The 25,244-nt window shown below is 45.4% G+C and overlaps 2 protein-coding genes across 2 annotated transcripts in view; both read left to right on the top strand.

Moving 5' to 3' along the window:
- Window positions 1–14,724, top strand: part of AGXT (alanine--glyoxylate aminotransferase) — a 77,259-nt gene extending 62,535 nt beyond the window's left edge. The window contains exons 6-11 of the mRNA XM_068280646.1: window positions 945–1,029; window positions 2,502–2,597; window positions 5,699–5,768; window positions 8,592–8,687; window positions 10,481–10,609; window positions 13,998–14,724. Coding sequence (XP_068136747.1) covers window positions 945–1,029; window positions 2,502–2,597; window positions 5,699–5,768; window positions 8,592–8,687; window positions 10,481–10,609; window positions 13,998–14,105 — 584 coding nt within the window. The 3' untranslated portion in view covers window positions 14,106–14,724. The remainder of the gene's footprint in view (window positions 1–944; window positions 1,030–2,501; window positions 2,598–5,698; window positions 5,769–8,591; window positions 8,688–10,480; window positions 10,610–13,997) is intronic.
- Window positions 14,725–21,666: 6,942 nt separating this feature from the next.
- Window positions 21,667–25,244, top strand: part of CROCC2 (ciliary rootlet coiled-coil, rootletin family member 2) — a 190,958-nt gene continuing 187,380 nt past the window's right edge. Inside the window, exon 1 of the mRNA XM_068280645.1 lies at window positions 21,667–21,807. Within this exon, the coding sequence (XP_068136746.1) occupies window positions 21,754–21,807 (54 nt within the window). The 5' untranslated portion in view covers window positions 21,667–21,753. The remainder of the gene's footprint in view (window positions 21,808–25,244) is intronic.

Genomic DNA, 25,244 nt, shown 5'->3' with positions numbered 1-25,244 from the left:
AGCCTATTTGGCCAATCAAAGTGCGGGGATTTCGTCCTACAAAGTCACTGGTCCAGAGTGGGATAATTGGGGCAGCTGTTAGTTTTTTTTTTGGGGGGGGGGGGGGGGGGGGGGTACGAGTAAGTTAGTAGTGCATACTACAGTAGAAGCGTGCCTACTTTGAAAATGTTACTTGCGCTACCACACTAAGCTGCGCTGCTTGAGCAGTGTAGCTTAGTGAATCAACCCCTACTGATTTGTATGTGAGCCAGATGTAGCCATCAAAAGAGCCACATCTGGCTCCCGAGCCATAAGTTCCCTACCCCTGCTCTACATACATGACTATTGGTTTGTTCTTGAAATAAAGGAAACCTGAGATAAAATGGAGGAAAAAAAATATTCATACCTGGGGCTTCCTCTAGCCCTGTTAGGCCTGATCGCTCCCTCTGCGCCATCCTCAGACTCCTCGATCTTCCCGGTAACTTCGGTCAGTCATGGCCAGTCGGGGCTCACTGCAGGCACTGAACTCTCCTGGCCACGGGAGCAAGATGGGGGAGCGCGTGTGGCCACATTGCACATGTGCCGACTGACTGAACTTACCGGGAACCCTGACGCAAGATCCAGGAGGCGGAGGACAGCGCCGAGGTAGCGATCAGGCCAAAGGGGGCTGGAGGAAAATTCAGGTATGTATGAAATTTTTTTCTCATTTCATCTCAAGTACACTTTAACTACAATAATATGCTTTTAAAATAGCGTCTTTGAGAGAGGGGTTGGAAGGGGTGAGGAAGGGATGGGGATGTTACCAATGTTTTGCTCATTCACTGGTTAAAACTTATGTAACAATTTACAGAAAAAAATAAAAAAAATAAAATATATTTGGGGAAAAAAGTGTTTTTTTTCCCATTACAATAGAAATGTTTATTTCATCCGTCACGAGTATGGTACTGATTAATGTTATTTTCCAGGAATTGATATCTTATATTCTGGATCTCAGAAGGTATTGAACGCTCCTCCGGGTACAGCACCTATCTCATTCAGTGAGGCAGCAAGGTATGTAGGAACAAGAGCAAAAATCTCACATAGACACTCAGATAAGTGCATGTTACTTAGAATAAACCCACACTGTTCACACTAACACACTTATCTCCCTGTTTTATATATAAATCATAACGCCCAACTTTTTGCAATATGAAAAAGGGACAATCAAGCCATGTCCCTGCCACACCCCCTAATCACGCCCCTGGCACACCCCTATTTCAACTTTGCAATTGAACTAACAGGGATTCAACCATTGTAGGCTGAGCCCTATTCCTAATAGAGTATAAGTAAACGGGGAAGTAGAGGTCTTAGACCTGTTTAGAATAATAAACACAAAAACATAGCAGAAGGCAAAGCAACCTCCCCTTGACTTGTTAACAAAAATCAAAATATGGCGCTGAATAAATTTGTAACAAAATCTTTATTCACCAACAACCACTGGTTAAAAACAATTAAAACAACAATAAAGCATGGCCTCCCAGTCTCCAGCTTTCCCCAAATACAAATATATGGATAATAAGCACTGCGAGTGTAAATATGTCTCCTGTTGGGCCAATCAAATGTGGTGTCACACCATGCAACCAATATGCATGTGTTCAAGCTTGTAAGCAATTGGTGTGGTACTGGCCCAACAGAGACAAATTAGTTAAATTAATTAGTTTATTATTCAACCTAATCTCAAAATGATGCTCATTGGCTCAAGTTAATATAGTATTGCACCACAGGTATCGCAGACGCGTATGGTTATATACATGTACGCTACATTAGGGTAAGTGGAATCAAGATGACACTATTATGTTGCTTCTCATTGGTTCAAAAAATATATCTAGTGCTACACCCAATTGCAGCAGCCACGTGTAAAATGCTGCGGAAGATGTTGGCCGCATATGAATACTAAATAATAATAATTACCAGCATAGTAATAGTGAAGAGCTAATACAGAAGTCAAAGCAGGGCCCTTTTGCGTAGTCATCTAGGGTCAACTAGCTGTTATGAACAGTGAACCCTCCTAGGTGTATTATTTATTTAAAAAATACTGGTCTTTTTACAATGAAAACCAAGCATCTCTCATAATAGTAACAAACATACTATTTAAATATGAAGGCAGAAGTGCAGCAGCACCAGCATGTGATATGGATGAACAGCTTGACTAAAGTCTGTGGGGGAAGAGCATTGGCCTTCAGTGAATAAATACTTGTTATCTACACACCATATGCTGCTCGTTTTCCTTGCTTATTGACTACAAGGAATGAAAGGAAGCCTGTAAGCTAGTAAATAGCTACTGTATCTGCAATACTAAATGCAAAGGTTTTATTGTGCAGATACTCTATATACTGTAGGCAGATGCCAGGGCTCTTGTCCATCAGAGATCCTTGAAGGCAGATCCATATGACTGTGTCCATGCAGAAAAGGATCCATTAACTTAAAGGCCATCCCTTATTACATTATCTTTTTCTTTTCTCGTTCTCTGCCCATCTGCACAGTAAGAAGATATTCAGTCGCAAGACGAAGTCGCCATCTTTATATGTGGACATGAACTGGCTTGCAAATTACTGGGGCTGTGATGGAAAACCAAGAATGTAAGTCCCAATAAGATAAGTCATTTGTATACATGAAGCTGTGACTCCTATGCCCAATATGCCAATACAACAGTGACCAGGAGGGCCAGAAATAACAGATTCACCAACGTCAAGTCCACAAAGCTCAATCAAAAGAAGGTCATGTATTTGGCAACGGGCACTAGCCCGAAACGTTAGGCCATGCTATGTTTGTGTATCCATCAGCTGCAATAACCCAGAGTATTTGGACAGATGCAATTGGTTGAATGACCTTCTTTGTATAAGTGACAACAAATTTATCATGTCTGTCATCCAGCTTGTAACTTAAAGGGTACCTGACGTGACACATGACATGATGAGATAAGCATATGTATCCATACAAATCCTACTTAGAACTAGGCTGTGCTCCTTTTTTTTTTTCAATTTCACTGTAAAGGGGTCCATACACTGGTCAATTTCAGCCATCGATCGATTCTATAGAATCGATCGATCAGAAATCGATTCTATCAAATTCGCCATGCGATCGATTTGCAGCTGAAATCTGTTCCTAGTGTGTGGCACACATCAGATAGATTCCTGTCAGATTGGACGTGACTGGCATCTGACAGAAATCTATCTGATGGTTGAATCTGCTGCACCTTAAAGGTAGCCATACACTGGTCGATTTGCCATCAGATTCGACCAACAGACAGATCCCTATCTGATCGAATCTGATCAGAGAGGGATCGTATGGCTACCTTTACTGCAAACAGATTGTAAACCGATTTCAGCATGAAACCGATCACACTCTGTGGTGGGATCGAATCTGCTGGCAATTGTTCACGCTACACGCCGAATTTCGATCCATTCCGTCCGATCCCGTCGATCGCGCCGTGCGGAAAATAACCGTCACTCGCCCGCGGGTAAAGAGTGCATCGCTAGCGGCATTCGAGTGCCCGACGACCGACGCAATAGAGCCGCATACATTACCTGCTCCGCCGGCACGACTCCCGGGTCTCCGCTCTTCTTCTCCGCTCTGGTCTGCTCTGGTCTCCGGCATGCTTCCCTTCTTCCTGTCTGGGGGAAGTTTAAACAGTAGAGCGCCCTCTACTGTTTAAACTTCCTGCGGCTCTATTGCGTCGGTCGTCGGGCACTCGAACGCCGCTAGCGATGCACTCTTTACCCGCGGGCGAGTGACAGTTATTTTCCGCACGGCGCGATCGACGGGATCGGACGGAATGGATCGAAATTCGGCGTGTAGCGTGAACGATTGCCAGCAGATTCGATCCTAGTGATCGAATCTGCTGTCGAAACGGCTGCAAATCGGGCCAGTGTATGGCCAGCTTAAGAGTGGAATTGAAAAAAAAATCAGGGTTTTAATCGACAGACTATCTGTGGTGTAGCATAACATTCACTGATTACTGCTGATACAACTCATGTGTGGTTGAGAAATTCTGAGTGCAGGGAACAGATAAAAAGTCAATTTGTTTGGGAGCTAAAAATACTAAAAACTGTCATCGTTCACCTGAGACAGTGAGAGGATTAAACCTCTATTTTTAATGTTCACACCCATCCATAGGCGTGTTTATATGAGCACGCAACCCCACCACCCCACGCACAGCATCCCAGCACATCAATGGATGGCTAGTTCAGCAGAATGGATGTTCATAAAACATCCTACTTGCACTTGTGGAAACATAGGTCATTTAAAATGTCCATTTTGCAGGAAGTGGTTAAATACAAAAGATTATCGGATTTCAGGAAATTACGTTTTAGGTTTAGGACTATCCAGCAGATACAACTGTTGGTCCCATCAGTTTATTTTCATTCAAGTTTCCTTTAGGCTGCATTCACACTGTGTGTTGCATAACGCATGTGTTATAATATATGTGAACCACAATGGACACTGCACATGTTATACCATACACGTTAATTCAAAGCATGCAGCCAGTTAAAATAACGTAATCTGTTTCACTCACAGAGTTGAACAGGCTCATAGAAATGTATGGACAGTGGAATGACATGTAGAATTATTCTGCAACGCAATTGACATAGTGTGAAAGGAGCCGAATTCCCCCTCATTTCTATATTTCACAAGTTGTAATTTGATCTCTCTCCTGTGTCACATAACTGCCACGGCAGAGATGGCAGATAAGCTCATTTGAAAGCACTGGATGTTAACAATATGTCTGCTTCCATAAATCAGGAAGTAGAAACAGTGCAGATTTATTTTAGGATTTGTATCAGCTGTAACAAAGAAATGTTTTTTTGTTTAAAGTTACTATGCTGTTGTGTATCTTTTAGAGCAGAGAAGAGTTCTGAGTTCAGGTCCACTTTAAGAAGTCTGTACTTCTGGATCTTAAATCTTTTCACAGGACTAGGGTCATTGCTCAATAGAAACACTAAGTTACAAGTACAACTGACCATGGGCCCGATCCAATTCCCTTTTTCTCCTAAGTTTTCTCCTAGGATATAATTTTTCATCTTCTGTTTAAAATAACTTTTGCACTCTGCAATTGAAAAAGTACCAAAAGGTAAGTGAACAAGTACTGTCAACATTACTCAAGTATTTTCTTGCTTGATGGTGGCTTACAAGACATTTTATGTATAATGTAAAAATATCACGTAGGAGAAACATACATAGGCAAACAAACATAGGCAAAAAAGTTAATTGGATTGGGCCCCATGTGTGTTATGCCTGGTACACACGATGCAATTTTCCATCAGATTGCCGGTCAAATTGATTATTTCTGACAGGTCTGATCTGATTTCCGCTTCTTTGACCGATTTTGTATAGAAGCGATTGGAAAATCGATCAGAAATCGATTCCAATTCGAACATCAGTCTGTTGGAAAATTGCATTGTGTGTACCAGGCATTAAAATGACAGGTTCTGTTGCAAATCCTTCACCAAGGTTCACAGAATTTACATAATAAACTGTGGAATTTAGAGGTAAGAAAGCACCAAATCCTGTCCCTGCATCTCTCGATTAAGACCCTTCACTGATCATAATATCCTTCTTCTTGATAATAATATTTGTGTTAATAAAAGTACATTGTGCCACACTGATTACACACAATGAATACGAATACATGTAGTTGTTTATTGTATGGGTTTGGTGTTCATGTGATGTCCTCCTTCAGATATCATCATACAGGACCAGTGACCGGCTTCTACTGCCTGAGGGAAGGCCTGGCAATTCTAGCTGAGAAGGTAACAGCAATACTGTAATAAACAGCATATGACACATTTTGGCTGAAGTGGCTTATGAGGTGACATCTGGTCAGTTTAGCTGGTTACAGTCAGAATTGAACCAGTATTAGGTAATCCCTCACTATAGGTAATCAGAGGGGCCCCCAGTATTAGGTAGTGCCAAGTATAAGGTGCCAGAATAACCCCCTCTTCTTGAGTATATGTAGCACTCCATTATAGGTAGCAAGAGATGCCCCCGGTATTAGGCAGCATCCCCCAGTACAGATAGCTAGAGGAACACCCCAATATTAGGTAGCCCCCAATGTGGTTATCTGGGGGGGGGGGGGCTGTATTATGTACTCTGCAGTAATTGGTCACATGAGGGGCCCCAGTAAACAGAAATAGCCCCCCCCAAGTATTGATTGCCCCCCAGTATAGGTAGTCAGAGGGGCCCCCAGTGTTAGGTAGCCCCCAGAATATGGTGCAAAAAGTAGCTCTCTAGTATAGGTAGGTCCATCAGTACTGGTAGCTAAAGGGACCTCCCAGTATAGGTAGCTCCCACATCATAGGTAGCTGGATTTGACTCCCAGTAGAGGTGGCCAGGGCTCAGTACAGGTAGCCAGAAATAACCCCCTCACAGTATAGGTAGCCAGAGGGGCCCCCCGGTATAGGTAGTAGGTTCCCTGAGTTTAGGTACTTCTCTCCTCCACTCCATGAGGCCCACAGTGGACCCCTTAGTTATCTCTCCTGGCCACTGACACTGGGCTCCACTTTCGCTACATGCCCTATAGCAGCAGCTATGGCTACTATAGTGATCTCAATACCACTGCCCTGTTCCCTGGGACAAAAACCTTTCAAACAAGAGTGATCTACCCAACCGGATCCCTAGAGGGGACTTCAAGGGACTCCCAATACATACTTTAGATTTCTGGCTGAGATATCCCTCAAACTCATATGCACCTTAATGATCGTTAATGGGACAGGTCCATTGCAAAATTACAAACAGCCCATGCAGATAATATACAGTTACAACGGTTAATAGCTGTTAGGGCTTGAAAGCAAATCAGTATGAACTCTGGAAGATGGAAGATCTCTCATCCTGATAAGAGGACAACCAGTATGACTGGTAAATCTAGAAAGTTCAAGCAAACCTGTGCCACAAATGTCATTTATCAGCTGATTGCCTCTTCAGATGTAAGGGGTGGTAATAAGGACTCGGCTATCTCTGGTCTGTAAAGTTTCTAATTCATGTTTTCTATCCCACATGCCTTCGAGGGGAACAGGTTTGTGGCTCTGCGCCCTGCATGTGATTTCCTCAGTTTATGTAATAATAAACTTTATGGCTTCAAATGTTTGTCCTGTTTACAACTGTCATTATAATAGTGCTGATTTGTGAATACAAGAAACAGTACTGCTTGCTATTGACAAGCACAATTGTTTTCCATATGCAAAGGCCTAGATCGTAGTGTTTCTTTCTCACAGGAAATTCTGTTATAAGTTAATTAAGATTAATGGCCACTCAAGAGCCACCTCGAACAAGAATTTAGTGTGTGTATGATGTGTCCGGCACCCCTGACACTAGCGCTCCCATTTGCAGGACCTTTGACACTACCACCTTTGACACTACCACTGCACCACAGTTCCTTGCAACACTAAGCTGCAACACAATATAGGGAGCTCTGGCCAAAGCCTCTTCTATGGCTCGTTTCCATTACACGTGAATTCTGGATGCAGAAGAACTGACTCCAATGAATGCCTATAGGCCTGTTTCCACTAACGTTTTCATTCCATGGGAAAACAGATGCATGATGCAGAAATCTGCCTCAGAAAAATTGCGTTTAATGGAAACAGGCCCATAGGCTTTCATTGGAGTCAGTTTTTCTGCATCCAGAATCCGTGTGTAGTGGAAACTGCATTCAGAAAAATTGATACAAAACTGATGCAGAACTAGTGGAAATAGGCCCTAAATCTCACACCAGGACTCCCTGTTGGCCCACTGATTAAATTAATGAGAAGCCTCACTTGCCAGCGGGGTTTATTGGTTTGTGCACTGAGATCGAGAAACAGGTCAAGTCTGGGATTTACAGAAAGGTACCTGAGCATTATTTTGCAATACAAAATGTGAGCTGTTTGACGTGTGCAGGTATTATACAATACAATACAATAACATTTCTATAGCGCTTTCCTCCCATAGGACTCAAAGCGCTTAGGCTCTCTCAGATTCAGTAATTGGTAGTAGGATGAAGTTTTCACACAACAAAAGTTATATTTCTGCAAATGCCAAACTGAACAGGTGGGTTTTCAGTCTGGATTTAAACACGTCCAGGGATGGAGTTGTCCTGATCTGTTGAGGTAAGGAGTTCCAAAACGTAGGGGCAGTATGACAGAAGGCTCTGGGACCAAAAGTTTCCAAGTGGACTCTGGGTATGACTAGATTATTAGAACCTGTGGATCTGAGAATGCGGGGATTGCTACGTAGCTGCAACATATCTTTAATCCAGGTGTTCTTAAAGGTTATAGGTGTTGCTGGAGAACTGATACATTAGAATCCACTGAAATTTCGGTCCAGTCTTTCCATTAAGAGGTTTAAAGTAGCAGAAATGAGATGTAATGTCTGGAGCAGCCTTAAAGAGCAGCAGCACCAGTCTGGGCGCGCTCAGTATTCTCAGTATTGGAGGAGCAGATGGAAATAAAACCTTGGATTTGTCCTTACACTTCACTGAGTTACACTTCTAATGTTGGAGAAAACTTAATTCATTACAAAATATTTTGTGCATGCTTTCTTCTGCAATCAGGCTGGATCATTTGGGGATTGCCTGGTCTGAATATTTTCTATTGTTTTAGGGTTTAGAGCGCTCCTGGGAGCAACACCGTGAGATTGCTCTGATGTTCCACAAAGGACTGGAGGACCTTGGATTAAAGCTATTTGTGAAAGACCCAGTGAGTATATCGAGCAGAAACACAACTGCATATATCCTGACCTCGATGAGCCATGAGTAGCTGCAGCAGAATGGACAGGCGAATACCAGGTGAAACTTAAAAAATTAGAATACCGCGCAAAAGTCCATTTATTTCAGCAATTCAATTTAAAAGGTGAAACTAATATATGAAATAGGAACCCTTTGCAGGTGTTTTGGATAAATTAGCTGAGTAGAGTCTGATTCTTTGGGCTTAGAATATTGAACATTTTGACAATATTCTAATTGACTGAGATTTTGATTTTGTCATAATCATCAAAATTATAACACGTAAAGGCTTGAAATACCTCGCTTTGCATACAATGGGCTCGATTCACTAACCAGTGATAACTGAGTTATCACATGTTAAGGCTTTGCACATGCAAACTAGGGTGCTAAGTAGTTTGCACTGCAAAGCTGTTGCTGTTCGCGTGCTATTTAGCACGTTCCGTTCGCATGCAAGTATCCTTATCACGTGAAGTCATTGCTTATCACGCTACTTAGCACGCAAAGCGGCTGATTTTGCACGCGAAGCACTGCGTGCAAAAAACTTTACGCGTGCAAACTCTTACGCGCATATTAGCGCGTGAAGAGCCAGTTAGCACGTACTAAGCGGCTTTTCACTGGCGTGCTAACACTTAGCATTCTTTAGTGAATCAAGCCCTATGAGTCTATTTCATGTATTAGTTTCAGCTTTTAAGCTGAATTACTGAAATAAAAGAACTTTTGCACAAAATTCTAATTTTTAGAGTTTCACCTGTACATACTGCTCCAATAGTGTAGTTTAGCAGCTCTGGGCCCAAGTGCAAGTTTTACATTGGTCCCTCCTGAGGGCGCTACACATAACAAATTATATGGAGCACCATAACCTGTCACGGACAGCTGCAGTGTCAGAGAGGTGTAGGCTGGGAAGGGGATGCTGGTAAATATAACCAGCATATCACCAATAAAATGATAATAAAGCGGCTGCAGGAGGGCCCCAAGTGGGCTCCTCTGTTCTAGGGGCCCTAGTGCAGTCACTACCTCCTCATCCCCTATTGCTATGCCACTGCTGCTCCCTCGTTGAAGCGATCAGCCATTGCAAAAAGTTTTGAATCATTTATTGGCTAACTTAAAAAATATAGACATAAGCTTTCAGCTATTCCGCCTTTATCAGACTGAATACTGTAACAGACATTTGTGATGCTCATACAATCTGTATTGCTGGTAAACATCACCCTGTGCTCTGCTGAGGAATCAGGGTAATGTCATTAACCAAAGCCCTACTCTCACCTCATATGACAACATGCACTTTGAGGTATTTATTGCCTTACCCCTTTACACTATGATGTAGATTTCTTTACATTAGACTAGCTTTTTCTACACTAAGGTAATTACAGCCATAAGAAGCCCTGCATGTTGTGCCGGTAGCGCCACTATGGATTACTTTCCCTTTTTGCCTTACTGAGTAAATCCGTTGGGGTTATTTTATTTTAAACAATGTGCTTATGTCACGGTTTTCTGCTGCTCTTTAAATTCTTTATACTGTATATAGACTGTAGAGAGAAATTGGTGTTGCACTCATTGCACAACAGGATTACGCTAATCTCCTGTTTAGTGACTTTTCTTGCTGTGGACACCAGTAACCAAGGCTGGATGTGCCTCCAGCCATCCAGTCTGAGCAGCATCGCCTACAGGAAAAGAAACGATACTTGTAGTTTTCTTCTCTTTGAATAAGTGAGGTGAAGCCATTCCAACAGGTTCAGCAAGTAAATATTAGCTTGTGACTTCTTACAGGCACTGAGACTCCCGACCGTAACAACAGTCTGCGTGCCGGAGGGGTATGACTGGAAAGAGATCACAGCATACATTATGAAGAACCATGGCATTGAGATCACTGGGGGCTTGGGGCCCTCTACTGGAAAGGTACTTTGGAAACTAGAGAAACACTATTAAAAAAAAACAAAAAAAAACAACAACACATTTCACAGTTGTGTATAAACAAAAGAGTTAGGCTGCATTACTAGTATTGATAAGTATTGCAGTGTTATTTTACTTATACCCGACCTTTCACATATAAATCAATGATGATTTTTACATCTGCTTTCTTATTTCTCTCAGTGGCCCTTATTCAATTAACTTTTTCTCCTGAGTTTTCTCCTAGGAGATCATTTTTTTTCTCTTTAAAATAAAGTTTCAGCACTCTGCAACTGAAAAAGTAACAAAAAGAAGGTGAAAAGTACTATCAAACTTATTTTGAGTATTTTCTTGTTTCGTTGTGCGCTAAGTGAACCTGAGATGATGAACACCTCAGGATTTATACTTTACTGGGGCTCAATCCAGCCCCCTGTAGTCACCTCCATTCTCCTGCCATCTGGCCCCATAAATCCCCTCCCCTTCCCCAGTCATGGGCCACTTTGCATGGTTGGTCCCAGCCGACACACATCCCAATCATGCTTCCAGCAACAGGAGCAAGATAGGATAGTGCACATGGCCAAGATCATGCATGGCTTCACAGCGGAACAACAGATGGGACCAGACAGAATCTGTGGACCAGGCGGACTACAGGTGGCTGATGGAAGCCCCAGGTAAGTAATCCTGAGATATTTCTCAGCTCAGGTTTCCTTTAGGTCCCTTTTACACTAGCAGAGTAAACCTGTGTTGCTGCGTTACCCTGTTTTGCCATAAGGGCCCACAAAAGCAAAGAAAGTCTATGGAGAGTTTCACACTTATTGCGGTCCGTTGCAAAGTGCCAGAAGTATCTGAGCAACAGAGCATTATCGCAAGCACTTTGCTCAATGCACGATGCTTGGTGTAATGAAAGTCTATGGTCATCGCATGTTGTGTAAATGACGGAGCATGGTGCATTAAGGCACGCATGTGCAGACCGATGGGAATCCCAGTCCTGCCCAGCTGAGTGGGAGGCGCTATGCATATGACTCCACTGGCGCAGTCACCCGCAGGGTCATATGTTTGTCATTTTTTGGGGGGTTGTGGTGGGATGAGGCAGGAACACTGAATCCCACTGCAACACCAAAAATAGGTGTAAAACTGGCTTAAAGGGCATTTTATTGTCAAGATGTGAAAATATAATTTAGGAGAAAACTCAGGAGAAAAGGTTAATCAAATATGGGCCCATGACTTTATCAATTAAATCCCCAGTGGAACAAAAATCTTAAGGCCTTTTTTCCATAGGCAGTTGATAGGCAGTGAAATGCCTCTCAAACTCTCACAACTGCTTTCTCGAAACTGCTCACTGCTGCCTGGTACTGCTTGCTGAGCACACAGTTCAACTGCCCGCATAAAAGAGACCTTAGGCCTCTTTTCCACAGACTATGTGCTCAGCAAGCAGTTGCCAAAGGCTGCAGTAAACAGTTATCAGGCAGCAGTTACCAGGCGGCAGCAAGCAGTTGTGAGAGTTTCAGAGGCATTTCACTTGCCTATCAACAGTCCGTGGAAAAGAGGCCTTAGGGTTTGAACCCACTACAAAGCACTATAGCTAATCGTAATAGCTAGTGTTTTTAATGAGCATTTTGTAAGCGATTTCATGACTGTTTTCTGGCAATTTTGGTAGCGATTTTTAAAAGTGTAAGCATTTTGCCAGCAATTTGCAATTAGCATTTTTAATTCTGATTGGTCCTTTCAATTAATTTTAATTTTGTTTACATTGTGCAGTAATTTAAAAACGCAAGCAAAATCTCTCTGAATCTCTCTGTATAGTGATTCATGAGCGACTATGCTAGCGTTTAAATACTTTACATTGTAGAAATGCTAAAGCTAACTGAAAATGCTAAAGGTAGCCATACACTGGTCGATTTGCCATCAGATTCAACCAACAGATAGATCCCTCTCTGATCGAATCTGATCAGAAAGGGATCGTATGGCTGCCTTTACTGCAAACAGATTGTGAACCGATTTCAGCCTGAAACCGTTCACAATCTGTGGTGGTGGTGCTGCCACCGCCCCCCCCCCCCCGCATACATTACCTGCTCAGCAGGCGCAATTGCCCCCGGTCACCGCTGCTCCGTCTCTGCTCTGGTCTCCGGCATGCTTCACTTCTTCCTGCCCGGCAGGAAGTTTAACAGGAGGAAGTGAAGCATGCAAGACCCGGAGACCAGACCAGGGCGGAGAAGCGATGACCGGGGGCAGTCGCGCCGGCGGAGCAGGTAATGTATGCGGGCTCTATTGCGTCGGTCGTCGGGCACTCAAACGCCGCTAGCGACGCGCTCCCTACCCGCGGGCGATCGACGGTAATATTCCGCACGGAGCGATCGACGGGATCGGACGGGATAGATCGAAATTTAGCGTGTAGCGGGAACGATGTGACAGCAGATTCGATCCCAGTGATCGAATCTGTTGTCGATCGGCGGGGAATCGGCCTAGTGTATGGCCAGCTTAACGCTCAAAAATGCTGCATGTCCTGTGTTTGTGATTTTGTTAATTGCAACCACTCCAGTGGAATTTGGCCCATCCATTATTAGCTGAGCATTTAGGAAAATCGCTAGCATTTTGAATCGCTCCCTAAACGCTCAAAAATCGTTCTAGTGGGTTCCAGCCCTTACTCTCTGTAATAAACACATAAGTGTCAGCACAGGGATAACATGGGTGTCACATTCACACTCCTCCTCATACCAGGCAAGGCATGTTATGGAAAAAGAAGAGAGAAGAGAGCGCTTCTATGGTGCAATACCTTTATTGCAAGACCGGCAGCCTAGGATTATATTTGCATTCTGTCTGGTCTTTCTGATGTTACTTTGTGGGGAATAGTGATAGTCATGTCTAGAACTCATGGAGAAGCATGTCATTAGTTTGGTCAGGCGATAGATATGTAAGGCCTCTTTTCAACAGGCAGTTGAAAAGCAGTGGAATGCCTATTAAATTCTCACAACTGCTCACTTCTGCCTGGTACTCTTCACTGCTGCCTAGTAACTGCTTACTGTTGCCTGATAACTGCTCACTGCTGCCTGGCAACTGCTTGCTGAGCACACAGTTCAACTGCCTGTGAAAAAGAGGCCTAAGTCTGATTTGCTAGTCATGATCATGTGCTAAAGCAGGATGTGATCACAGCAAATCAGAGCTTTGTAAATCTATCAGCTAATCCAACAAATCACATGCTTCTCCTAGACATGACCATCACTAGTTGGGAGAAAAAGGGAATGCTGGAATGATAAAGTATGGTAAATCTATCATCCACTGTTGTCAGATGCTAGGTTTCATTTTCTAATGTACCAGTATTATTTTGGCCAAGAAAGAAACTTACTTTGTTATTTATACCCTACTTAATTTACTCACCTTTTCTTATTGCAATTTACAGGTTCTTCGTATTGGGCTAATGGGCTACAACTCCACTAAAGCCAATGTCAATCGTGTATTACAAGCCCTCCGTGATGCCCTGCAGCACTGCCCTAAGAACAAGATGTAAATTTTTTGTACAGTCCAGTGTGTAAATGTAGCAACAGTCACACATTTGGATGCCAAACACCTGTGTCCATCATACCATCTCCAGAACACTGTGATAATGTGGCTGTGGGTGCGTGAAATCAAACATCTGGGATCCTGTATACATGATGCATTCACCTGTGAAGGTTCTATTTTATCCAGGTCATGGTATAACAAAGAGAAAAAGGAGGCAGCCTCTCTCAGCATCCTTTTCTGTTCTACATTTCTCCACTCATTGAGAGTGACATCTACAGTTATTCTGTAAGAGTGGTGAAATGCCTTCTAAGAACACAAAAGGCACCCAATTGAGGTTTACTTGTTCTTTTTTGTTTATGATGCACTTCAATAATCTTCTGCTTACAATGTTTGGACTCTGAAAACTTGACTGAGATATATTAAATGAAATGTGAATTGCATTGGCTGTGCCTGTTGTCACGGGTCTGGCTTGTCTTTGGAAGTAGATGTGTCTGTTGCCTGTCAAAACAAATTTACACAAGTCCAAAATATAAAACCCCTAGACAATTATCTAGAGGGAATCTATGTGGATGTTCACAGTCTTTTCGTTCTGTGTCTGCAAATTAAAGGAATACTATCGATTGAAATGACTTTTTTTTAATACTCTATATTCGTGTACACATTACCACTAGTGCTAGGGGCACTTTATTTATTCACCCAGGTCTCTCTCTCGCTATCCCTGCTTAAAAATTCATTTCGCATCACAGCTCATAGTAGTTTGGGTCACCCTGAGCTGCTTGGTTACTCTGTCACACAGCTCACAAATATATTTCACTGTGTCACTCACAGCATGCAGGAGACATGAGGAGAAATAGGCTGATCTGAGGCTGTAATATTGCTGGAATATAACTAGCTATAACACTAGTCTGTGTTTACACTCAGACTGGCTGCCTGCTTGAGGTGATTCACTCCAGGCTGCATCCACTTTACAAGCTGCTGAGAGGGGCAGACCACTGTCTACAATTAGCATTGTTAGTATCTTTATCAGTCAAGAGGAGCAAAGATAATAAACACATGTTGCTAGAATCTTTAAAGGGAAGGTTCAGGGAGGGTGGGGAAAAAATAAAAATCAATTTCCACTTACCTGGGGCTTCCTCCAGCCCGTGGCAGGCAGGAGGTGCCCTCGCCGCCGCTCCGCAGGCTCCCGGTGGTCTCCGGTGGCCGACCCGACCTGGCCAGGCCGGCTGCCAGGTCGGGCTCTTCTGCGCTCCAAGTCCTTGTACTTCTGCGTCCCACGCCGGCGCTCTGACGTCATCGGACGTCCTCCGGGCTGTACTGCGCATGCGCAGAACTACTGCGCATGCGCAGTACAGCCCGGCGGACGTCCGATGACGTCAGAGCGCCGGCGTGGGACGCAGAAGTACAAGGACTTGGAGCGCAGAAGAGCCCGACCTGGCAGCCGGCCTGGCCAGGTCGGGTCGGCCACCGGAGACCACCGGGAGCCTGCGGAGCGGCGGCGAGGGCACCTCCTGCCTGCCACGGGCTGGAGGAAGCCCCAGGTAAGTGGAAATTGATTTTTATTTTTTCCCCACCCTCCCTGAACCTTCCCTTTAACCCCTTACCACCATATCAACAAGATTCTTTCAGCAAGGTGATAATTAAACTATAAACTACTATAAACTGAGGAGTTGATAGCAACTCCCCTGTGCAGAGACATGGTCTAGCCCTCTAGGAGCCTCAGTATTTAGATTTTGTATCTGAAGGAGGATTTTACAGCTGAGAGGAACAGCTGTGTGAGGAATCAAATTGCTCCTAGTACTTGTCCTAATGTGTGCTACAACATACAGCATTTCAAAATAAATGCATACATCGATAGTATTCCTTTAAGTCTAGGATGAATGTATGTTGTCACCTGGTGTAGTCATACAGTTACCCACTTTCACCTTTCCTATATGTACCAGTGACTAATGTGGCACCAAAATGATACAGGTAAAATAAAAATATATAAAAAAAACTTTGCTGAAATCCCACCTGTTTTCTGCCTTTTTTCTTTACTGCATTAGGTCTTGATTTTGGCTACAATGGGCAATACATTCTGAGCATTTCTCATTCATCCCAATGGCATCTACATCATTTTTTATTTATTTTTAAATCGCTCCTACATTGGTCAAGGCAGGGTCCATTTCATTATTTGCCTTTAATGCAGATTTGAGGAATTCTAGCCTAAAGCTAATGCTTTGGTACGTGCCATATGAACAAATCACCCAGGGGTTTCTAAAATGACTCACGCTGGCCGTACGCCATATGCTCACTGAACATCCTAGTCCAATCTCACCTTGTCAGTGTAATATCAGAGCTTACTTCAACCATGTGTTCAGAGGATTCTCCAGATGTAGTTCTTCATATTCTATAGATGTGGCAATAATATATATTGTAGGTGCGGCAGCACTGAACCACATTACAGGTTATACAGTGTATGGCAAGGCACAGGTGTTGAACTCCAGTCCTCTAGGGACATATCCATGTTTAGGATGGAGTGCAAAATGGAGAAATGTATTTTACTTGATGCACCACACCTCTTCTGATTCACTCCCATCAATACATTTGAGCTGTGCCAAAAATGTGTGAGCATCTCAGCCCTTGTGGACTGGAGGTTGACATCCTTGGTGTATGGCCAGCTATAGGGATCCCAGTAGTGAAATCACTGCCCTGAAAGTCTCAACCCTGCAAGTTGGACAGGTAGTGCAAGAAGTTTCATTGCCAAACATTATTCCTGTTGAGTTATATTCTCTATTACAAGGGGACAGCACACTCCTCACATGGTATTTGACTTGTTCTATATCATCAAAAAGAAGAAACACTGCATTTTTGGCAACCAATATCTGTCAATCGGTATTCATTTTTGAAACATAGGAAAGCAAAACCAGAGTAGTTGCTATGAGTTCCTGCAATTTGCATATTGCTTTTTTGCAGGCCTACTGTAAAAGTATACATTTACTTGGTAACAAAATAAAATAAATATATACTATATATATATATATATATATATAACGCAAACCTGTGATATTTGCATGGACCAATTTAAGATACTTACCCCAGGAGAGGGAGGGAAACCTCTGGATCCTAAAGAGGCTTTCCCCATCCTCTTACATCAGCCCGCAAAGAGAACAAAGATAGGGACACCAAGAGCCAAATATAGTGTAGTATGAACTGGTAATATGGGATGAAGTTGGTAGAGTAAATACAAATATACTCACAAAGCAGGGTTACCTCAAAGGCAACCACTGTAATAGCAGGTGGGGAGAATAGACCTAACCCCACTCAGGATTAAGAAGTCGATCTCCGTAGATCAGGAAAAAGAGGATGACACCCCTCCACCAAAAGTGGGCTTAGAACAACGTAACAAGGATACAGAGGCTGCAGAGTAATAAAAATGTCTAAAAAGTTTAAGATTTGCGGAGGCAGTGGTGGACTTACCTCCTCCAAACAGACACAAGATACGTCAACAAAGTTTAGCAGAACAAATGTATTTACATACTCCAGGGGAAAATCCAATACGTTTCGCAGGGATGACCCCGCTTCATCAGGCAATAGGTAGGAGTAGGTACAGTGTAGGTCTGTAGCTGAGCCAAGCACTTGTTAAATTGGATACACTAATGCACTGGTATAGCGCAAGCCCGGCCTAAAGGCCTCGTTCCCACTACACAAACAGCCGTGCGCATTTCGGTAGCGCGTAGAGTGTGCAGCAACACACAAGAACGGCAGAAGTGCATAGATAGTACTTCTGATGACTTCTGCGGTTCTGTTTACATATATGGTCTAGCGCTCAACATCAACAATCCCTACAAATTTTTTTAGCACAGTGTGAGTAAACGCGGAAAAGCCGCAGCATGTTCCAACGGCAGGGCGGCTGAGTCCGCGTCCAGCACAGCGGCTGGCATGCGGAGACGTGCGCCTGGCACCACGAGGGAACGCGGAAAAGCCGCCGCTCGTACTGACAGCATGGCGGCTGTTTCCGCGTCCAACGCGGCGGTTTGTACGCAGCTGCGTACGGTTGGTGTGGCTGGGTCTGTTAGTTCACATGGACAACATGGAGAGCTACGCGCGCACGGCCCAGATGTCAGGACCTTTATACCAGCAGGGGAAGTGTCAGCTGATCAGGAGGATCAGCTGATTCCTGCTAGCTGATCAGGAGGATCAGCTGATTCCTGCTGGACTCATGATTGGCTGAGTGGCTTGGGCGGCAGACTCCAGCGGCTATATATACAGCTTGCTTGCCAGTTGCTGGTTGTCTGCCATTGCAAATGCTTAACGTGTTAGCACACAGACCTCAGTCAGATCCTACAGTGTGGTTGAACCAGGACGGACCTGGGAATCCACACTGAGCTAGATTACCTTCTCATGTTATGTTATTCTATGTTATGCTTTAGACCAGTTCCAGGGTGTTGTGACTACGGACCTCATACCCAAGACTAGGATACTGTGTCAGTTCGATGTTATGCTTTAGACCAGTTCCAGGGTGTTGTGACTACGGACCTCACACCCAAGACTAGGATACTGTGTCAGTTCTATGTTATTCTTTAGACCAGTTCCAGGGTGTTGTGACTACGGACCTCACACCCAAGACTAGGATACTGTGTCATTTCTATGGTTTGCTTTAGACCAGTTCCAGGGTGTTGTGACTACGGACCTCACACCCAAGACTAGGATACTGTGTCAGTTCTATGTTATGCTTTAGACCAGTTCCAGGGTGTTGTGACTACGGACCTCACACCCAAGACTAGGATACTGTGTCAGTTCTATGTTATGCTTTAGACTAGTTCCGGGGTGCTGTAACTACGGACCACACACCCAAGACTAGCATTGTATATCTGTACTTCCTTGGTTCGCCACTAGGCTGTAGTGAGATAGGATCTCACAACCAGATAGGGCAAATCTGTTCATATTAGCAGCAGGGCTTCCTGCAACCAGGCCTAGGTCCCTCTCCTAGGGAGCCTTTGGCCTAAGGGAATTCACCCACGTCTAGGGGTGAATTTCCTTCTCCTCACTGCCTCCAGTCTTCCTGGCAGTTCTCTCTCAAAGTGTTACTGTGATACTGTACACTCACGTCTCAGGTGTCTGGAGGTTAGACATACCTGGATTATTGGTGATTCTGCAGATCATTCATAATCCGGTGTATATCTGCATTATTGGTGAGTCTGCAGCCTACCAATAATCAGATTCTCTCTGCGTGTTGACACCGATCGTTACACACAGTCCTCGCTTATGTTCATAAGTCCATTTTATCAGATTGCACCAGTTCATTGATATTCATTAATATTTCCTTCCAGGGGCGTAGCAATAGGGGTTGCAGAGGTTGCGACCGCATCAGGGCCCTTGGGCCAGAGGGGCCCCGAAGGGCCCTCCCTCATCTACAGAATAAGCTTCCTATTGGTCCTGTGCTCATAATAATCACTTCTATAGATACTTTGAATAGTGGTAATCATTAACAAACTGTTCCCCATCCCCTTATTGCACCTCTGACACTGTAGTTGCCATTGGCAGGTTTTGGTGCGCCATATCAATTGTTATGTATAGAGTGCTTGGGGGGCCCCATTGTAAAACTTGCATTGGGGCCCACAGCTCCTTAGCTACGCCACGGTTTCCTTCCACACTATGGATAAATAAAATACGCTCACCAGAACTCCAGCCTTATCTGTACAGATCAGCAAACAAGCATGTGGCCCAGCAAACCGATCCTTCTTCCTTACAAAAATACATTTTGTAAGTGCACTACTTTTTAAAATTGTATGGAATAAAAACAGTGTTACACTATGCTAGTATCTTCCTGAGTCAAAGGTATGGGGATGCGGATGTGACTGGAGAAGTCAGGGCCGGGCCGAGGCATAGGCTTTGTAAACTCCTACTACTTTTGACGTTCCCATCATATGCGCTGTGCAGTGTGCCATCGCACTGCTGCATGCATTTTTCGGGAATCACAGCACTGACCCAGCAGATAGCGTGCGATCGTACCGGATTCGGGGTCCCCTGTCCCAGGCTCTAACAAATGACAAGAAATTTTGGTCTTAAGTGTAATCAATCATAAAATACTTTTATTATATCAAAGAGGGGGAATAAAAAAGGGGACAATAAAAACTAGGGAAGGAATGTTTTGGAGTCAATGTCCCAGGCTGCATGAGGCCCCGGGAAATGTCCCGCTTTTAGCCGCGGGACGTCCCGGCCTCGGGACTCTGGCTAGCGTACTATTCCATGAACTGACCACGGCGTCTAATAGACGCCGCGCCAGTTCATAACCCGCAGCCCCGCTTGAGCCTGCATATTCTTCCGGGCCCGGCAGGCATAGCAGGGCTACGGGAAGATGGTGTCCGAAACCCTGTACTGGAGACTATTTGGGTCTCCAGTACAGGGCTTTGGGCTCCATCTTCCTGTAGCCCTGCTCTGCCTGTCAGTGCGGGAGACTGCAGGATTGTCCGAGGAGCTGCGGCCGGTGTAATGCCGATTTATGCTTCCTATCGAGACATGCTGCAATCCGATCTGGGCATGTGCACCAGCACTTGAGCTCAGTTTGCCTGATATCCTTCCGCCGGCTTGTCGATACTAACTACTACTAAGCATCCCATAGGAGCAGGTTAGGAGAGGTTGTAGGTTAGTGTTAGGAGTAGAAAAGGGAGGTTAGCGTTAGGAGAACAGATGGGAGGGTTAGTGTTAGGATAGGAGAGGGGGTAGAGTTAGGGTTACGAGTGGAGAAGGGTGAGTAAGTTAGGCAGACCAGTAGCATATCCCGATAAAATTGCATATTTAGACACCTTGACTAATCGATTGACGCTACCAGATTAGCCCAGGTAGTACATTTCGACAAAGTAGGACAACTCGGCACTACACCGGCCGGAGAAGACTTCTGTCAGGTGAGTAAATTCTTTTTTTTTAGGTGAAATGTGGCCCAAATTGCGTTTATTTACTGCTAAAATGTGGCCCAAATTGTGGTTATTTTCTGCTAAAATGTGGCCCAAAGTGCGTTTGTTTTCTGCTAAAATGTGGCCCAAATTGCCTAAGCAGAGTTCTGCTTACAGCAAAGCGAGAGCCCTGCGAGCAAGCTGTGAATCCCAGCAGGCTTTCATGGACGTTTCCTCCATACAGATCCACTACACCTTTGTATATAGCAATTGCTGAGTGTGGAGAAAATGGAACTAATTCAGCAATCAGCATTCATTCATTGTAACACACGAGGATTATACACGTCACGTGTCATGTTTTCTACAGCAGTATTTGTACACGCATTCATGCTGCACGTTAGGAGTATTTCAGTTGTAATTGCTCAGGCATGCTTGTTGTCAGTCCATCTCCATCCTTCTCCCAAGTTCCCGCACTGCCTCCGGTAACTCCCGCCTACCCCAGGCTCCCCCGGCCCGGCCTCACCAAATGACACTCCCCCAGCTGCCATCACCTAGGCTACAGCATCCAAAGCCCGCCCCTAACTGCAAATCCCTGCTACTCTGCAAGTAGACCCTATTGCAGCCGCTGCCGCCGCTTGCTGTTTCCACGGCAACACCCTGGGCCTCAGCGTCCGCTGTTACCATGGGAACAGGAAGAGCAGGCTATACGGGCAAGAAGTGGAGTAGAGAAGGTGGCTGAAGGCAGAGCGGTGCAGAGCACGATAGAGCAGCTAGTGATACATCATGGCCAGCGGCAGCGAGGAGGGATCACCCATGAAGCTGGAGAATGTCATTCAGGTGAGGGGGGCGGATAATGCACTCTACACGCCGGTGTTACTGAGCTTTCTGCGCCTTGGGATTGTGTAATGTTTGCACCTCTCATGAAACTGTATAACAGCAGACAGTGGAACTCGTGGCTTCAGGGAAAGTACATTTGCTGCACAGTACCTCATCTTGGAGTACCTGCTACTCCATCTTATGAACTTGAAACGAGAAGCGTCTCAGCTTCTATACTTACTTTGGGCTTCCTTAAAGTGAAACTGAAGTAAGTTTTAAAACAAACTGTTTAACTTACCTGGGGCTTCTGCTAGCCCCCAGCAACTGTCTTGTCCCGTGCCGGTCCTCCACTATCCTCCGTTCTCCCGACACCAGCTACTTTTGGTTTCGCCGCCGGGCCACTGCGCCTGTGCGGCTCTGGCCACTCGTATTCTTCACGTTTCAGTTTACAATAGCGTTATTGCAGACGGGAACGCATAAAAAGGTTATGCTTGGCAGAGCTGCGCAGGCCTGGACTTACAAGTTGAGGACCAAAGTGGAGCTGTGGCGGGTGAACGGAGGATCATGGAGGACCAGCGCAGGACAGGATGGCTGCTGGGGGCTTGCAGAAGCCCCATGTAAGTGAAACAGTTTGTTTTAAAACTTACTTCATTTCTGCTTTAAGCCCCCTTGAGGTCGCTCGTCCCTCACCGTCTCCCCGGGTGCTTCCTGCAATAGTGCCCGAAAGCCTGGCCAAGTCGCCCATCATCGCGTGGTCTGCGTCTGCACTGTAGTACTGCGCAAGAGCAGAGCGCTCCCAGCCACGAAAGCGCAATGGGGCAGGCATGCATGCATAGCAAAGCGCAACTCAGCCAGGCTTTCTGGCACTTTTGCGGGTGACAGGAGCCAACCACAGAGACGGTGAGGGACAAGCGGCCTCAAGAGGGCTTAAGGAAGCCCCAGGTAAGTATAGTACCTGAGACGCTTGTCGTCTCAGGTACAATTTAAAGGGATCCTGAAGTGATAGGAATGTAGAGGCTGACATATTTATCATATTTATTTAATTTTAAACAATGCAGATTGCTTGGTTGTCCTGCTGATCCTCTGTCTCGGCGCTTGTCATTGAACCACTTGAGGACCGCAGTGTTAACCCCCCCCCCCCCCTAGTGACCAGGCCATTTTTAGTTAAATAGTCCACTGCAGCTTTAAGGCCAAGCTGCAGGGCCGTACAACACAGCACACAAGTGATTCAAACACCCCCCCCCCCCCTTTTTCTCCCCACCAACAGAGCTCTCTGTTGGTGGGGTCTGATCGCCCCCTCAATGTTTTTTTTTTTTTTAATATTTATTTATATTATTTTTCAATAAAATCCTGCTTTTTTTAATTAACTTTATAACCCTCCCTCCCCTCGCCAGCCGATCAGCGCGATCGGCTGTGACAGTCTTCAGCCTATCACAGCGGGTCGCTTCCCAGTGTCCCAGGGGGACAGCCGTGTCACACGGCTGTCCCCAGTACAGCACTGCTGTAGATCGCAGCGCTGTACTCGTCTAAGGCGGGGCGGAGCTTCGCCCCCCGGGCAGGAGATGCGCGCGCCTGCACGCGATCTCCTGCTAGCCCCATAGACAGCTGTTCACGCCAATGGGCGTGGAGCAGTCCTGGGGCTGCCGCACTGCTCACGCCAATTGGCGTGGAGCAGTCGGCAACAGGTTAAGCAGTGACCATTCAGATTACTGGACAGCCATCAGTACAATCTCTTACTGCCATTTACTGTCCTTTGCGCAAACTCTGCGTTTTGATCCCAATTTTCGCCATCATCTGCTTAGAACTTAGCCGATCCTGGAATCGACATGTTGCTTCCAGGATCATTTACCGAGTCTCCCAGAGGTGATGAAAAACGCTGCACGCTGGGAAGCGCCAACAAAAGCTGACAAATGCTTTTTGCAACGAGATGCCATCTGAACCAGGCTTACAGCTGGAGGGAGGAGACACAGAAGCACAGGGCGGGCAGAGAACATGCTGAAGTGGGAAAACTGTTGAGAGACGGTTTAGCTGCATCTATTCCACAGCCACGTAGCACACACAGGTGTATACATGTAAGTAAGGCACGTGGAAATTTGGGCACAGGGCAAATGGCTCACCCTGCTCCTGCAAAAGTCCCGGCAGCGTTAATTACTATTCACCCTCCAGGCCGCCATGGTCTTAGGGGTAAGACGTAATTCAGCTGCCAGCAATTGCTGGCGGCTGAATTACTGTCCGAGCGCCGCAATAGCCGCAAAACACATTATGGCCTATAGTGCGCCCAAATTTCCTGCGCCGTTGTTATCTGTCTCGCACGCAGGTATGTGTTTGCTGCATATAACAAGAACAGTTCAAGACAGGCTTTTACTGTGAGACAGTTACAAGACAATGGGACAGATTTATCAACACAAGTGCATGTAGAATAAGGAAAAGCTATTGCAAAAGTGAAAGATTTCACACAGTGGCGTAGCTAGGGCATTTGATACTGTGCATATTATTTACATACACCCCACTCTGATGCCACCTTGGCCTGGGCACATAGCTAACAGGTAGCATTGTGCTTTGCTCGGGCCCCGTATGTAGAAGCGCCCGGTCTTGGGATAGGAAAGTACACACAGGCTCCATCAACAGTATGGGCCCAGTTGAGACTGTCGGCCCTACGTCACTGCCCCCATAACCCACAAAAGTATATGGGGCCAAAAGTGTCCCGCCAACCAGTATATGGTTTCCAAAAGATGTCCCCCAGTATATGTAGCTACCCCTGTAGGTAGACAAAGTGTCCCCCGGTATAGATAGTGCCTTCCTATAGGTAGCCAAAAAGTGTCCCACAGTTTAGGTATTTCTGCTGCATAGGTAGCCAAAATGTTTCCCTAAGTTCAGGTAGCTACCTCCCTATAAGTAGCCAAAGGTGTCCCCCAGTATAGATACGTTCCTCCCATAGGTAGCTAAAGGTGTCCCACAGTATAGGAAGGTCTCCCCATAGGTAGTCAAAGGTATCCCCCAGTGTAGGTATCAGGTAGCCAAAGGTATCCCTCTGTAATAAGGCCTGGATTTGGGGGTGGGCCCGTGCCTAGGGTGGCGGATTCTGAGGGGCGGCTGACCGGTTGATTGCACCTGCCACCAGCCGCCCATAACAGTGAGTTTCTCTACAGATGCCTCACTTCTGACTGCACTGTCTGCACTGAGATTGTGTGCAGTAGGTGCAGCTGGTGGGGGCGCCCACAGCTACGAACAAGTGGAGGCTGGAGCGAGCCTGCAGGCAGCAGGCAGACTTGCTCCCTCTGTACAGGCTCAGCACCAATGGGCAGTGGCATCGATTGTAGCAAAAGAGTGGGCAGGAGCAGAATCATTTCAGCTACTCAGCTCGCTGTCAGTCAAGGAAGTCACGTGACATTGTAACGTCACTCCAGCCAGGACTGAGTGTGGCACGTGAGAGACCATGCAGTGCCACTGGGCACAGG

Source organism: Hyperolius riggenbachi, chromosome 4, assembly GCF_040937935.1.
Source record: "Hyperolius riggenbachi isolate aHypRig1 chromosome 4, aHypRig1.pri, whole genome shotgun sequence".
Lineage (NCBI taxonomy): Eukaryota > Metazoa > Chordata > Amphibia > Anura > Hyperoliidae > Hyperolius > Hyperolius riggenbachi.
Note: the sequence above shows the minus strand (reverse complement) of the source record. Positions and strands in the feature narration are given on the sequence as shown.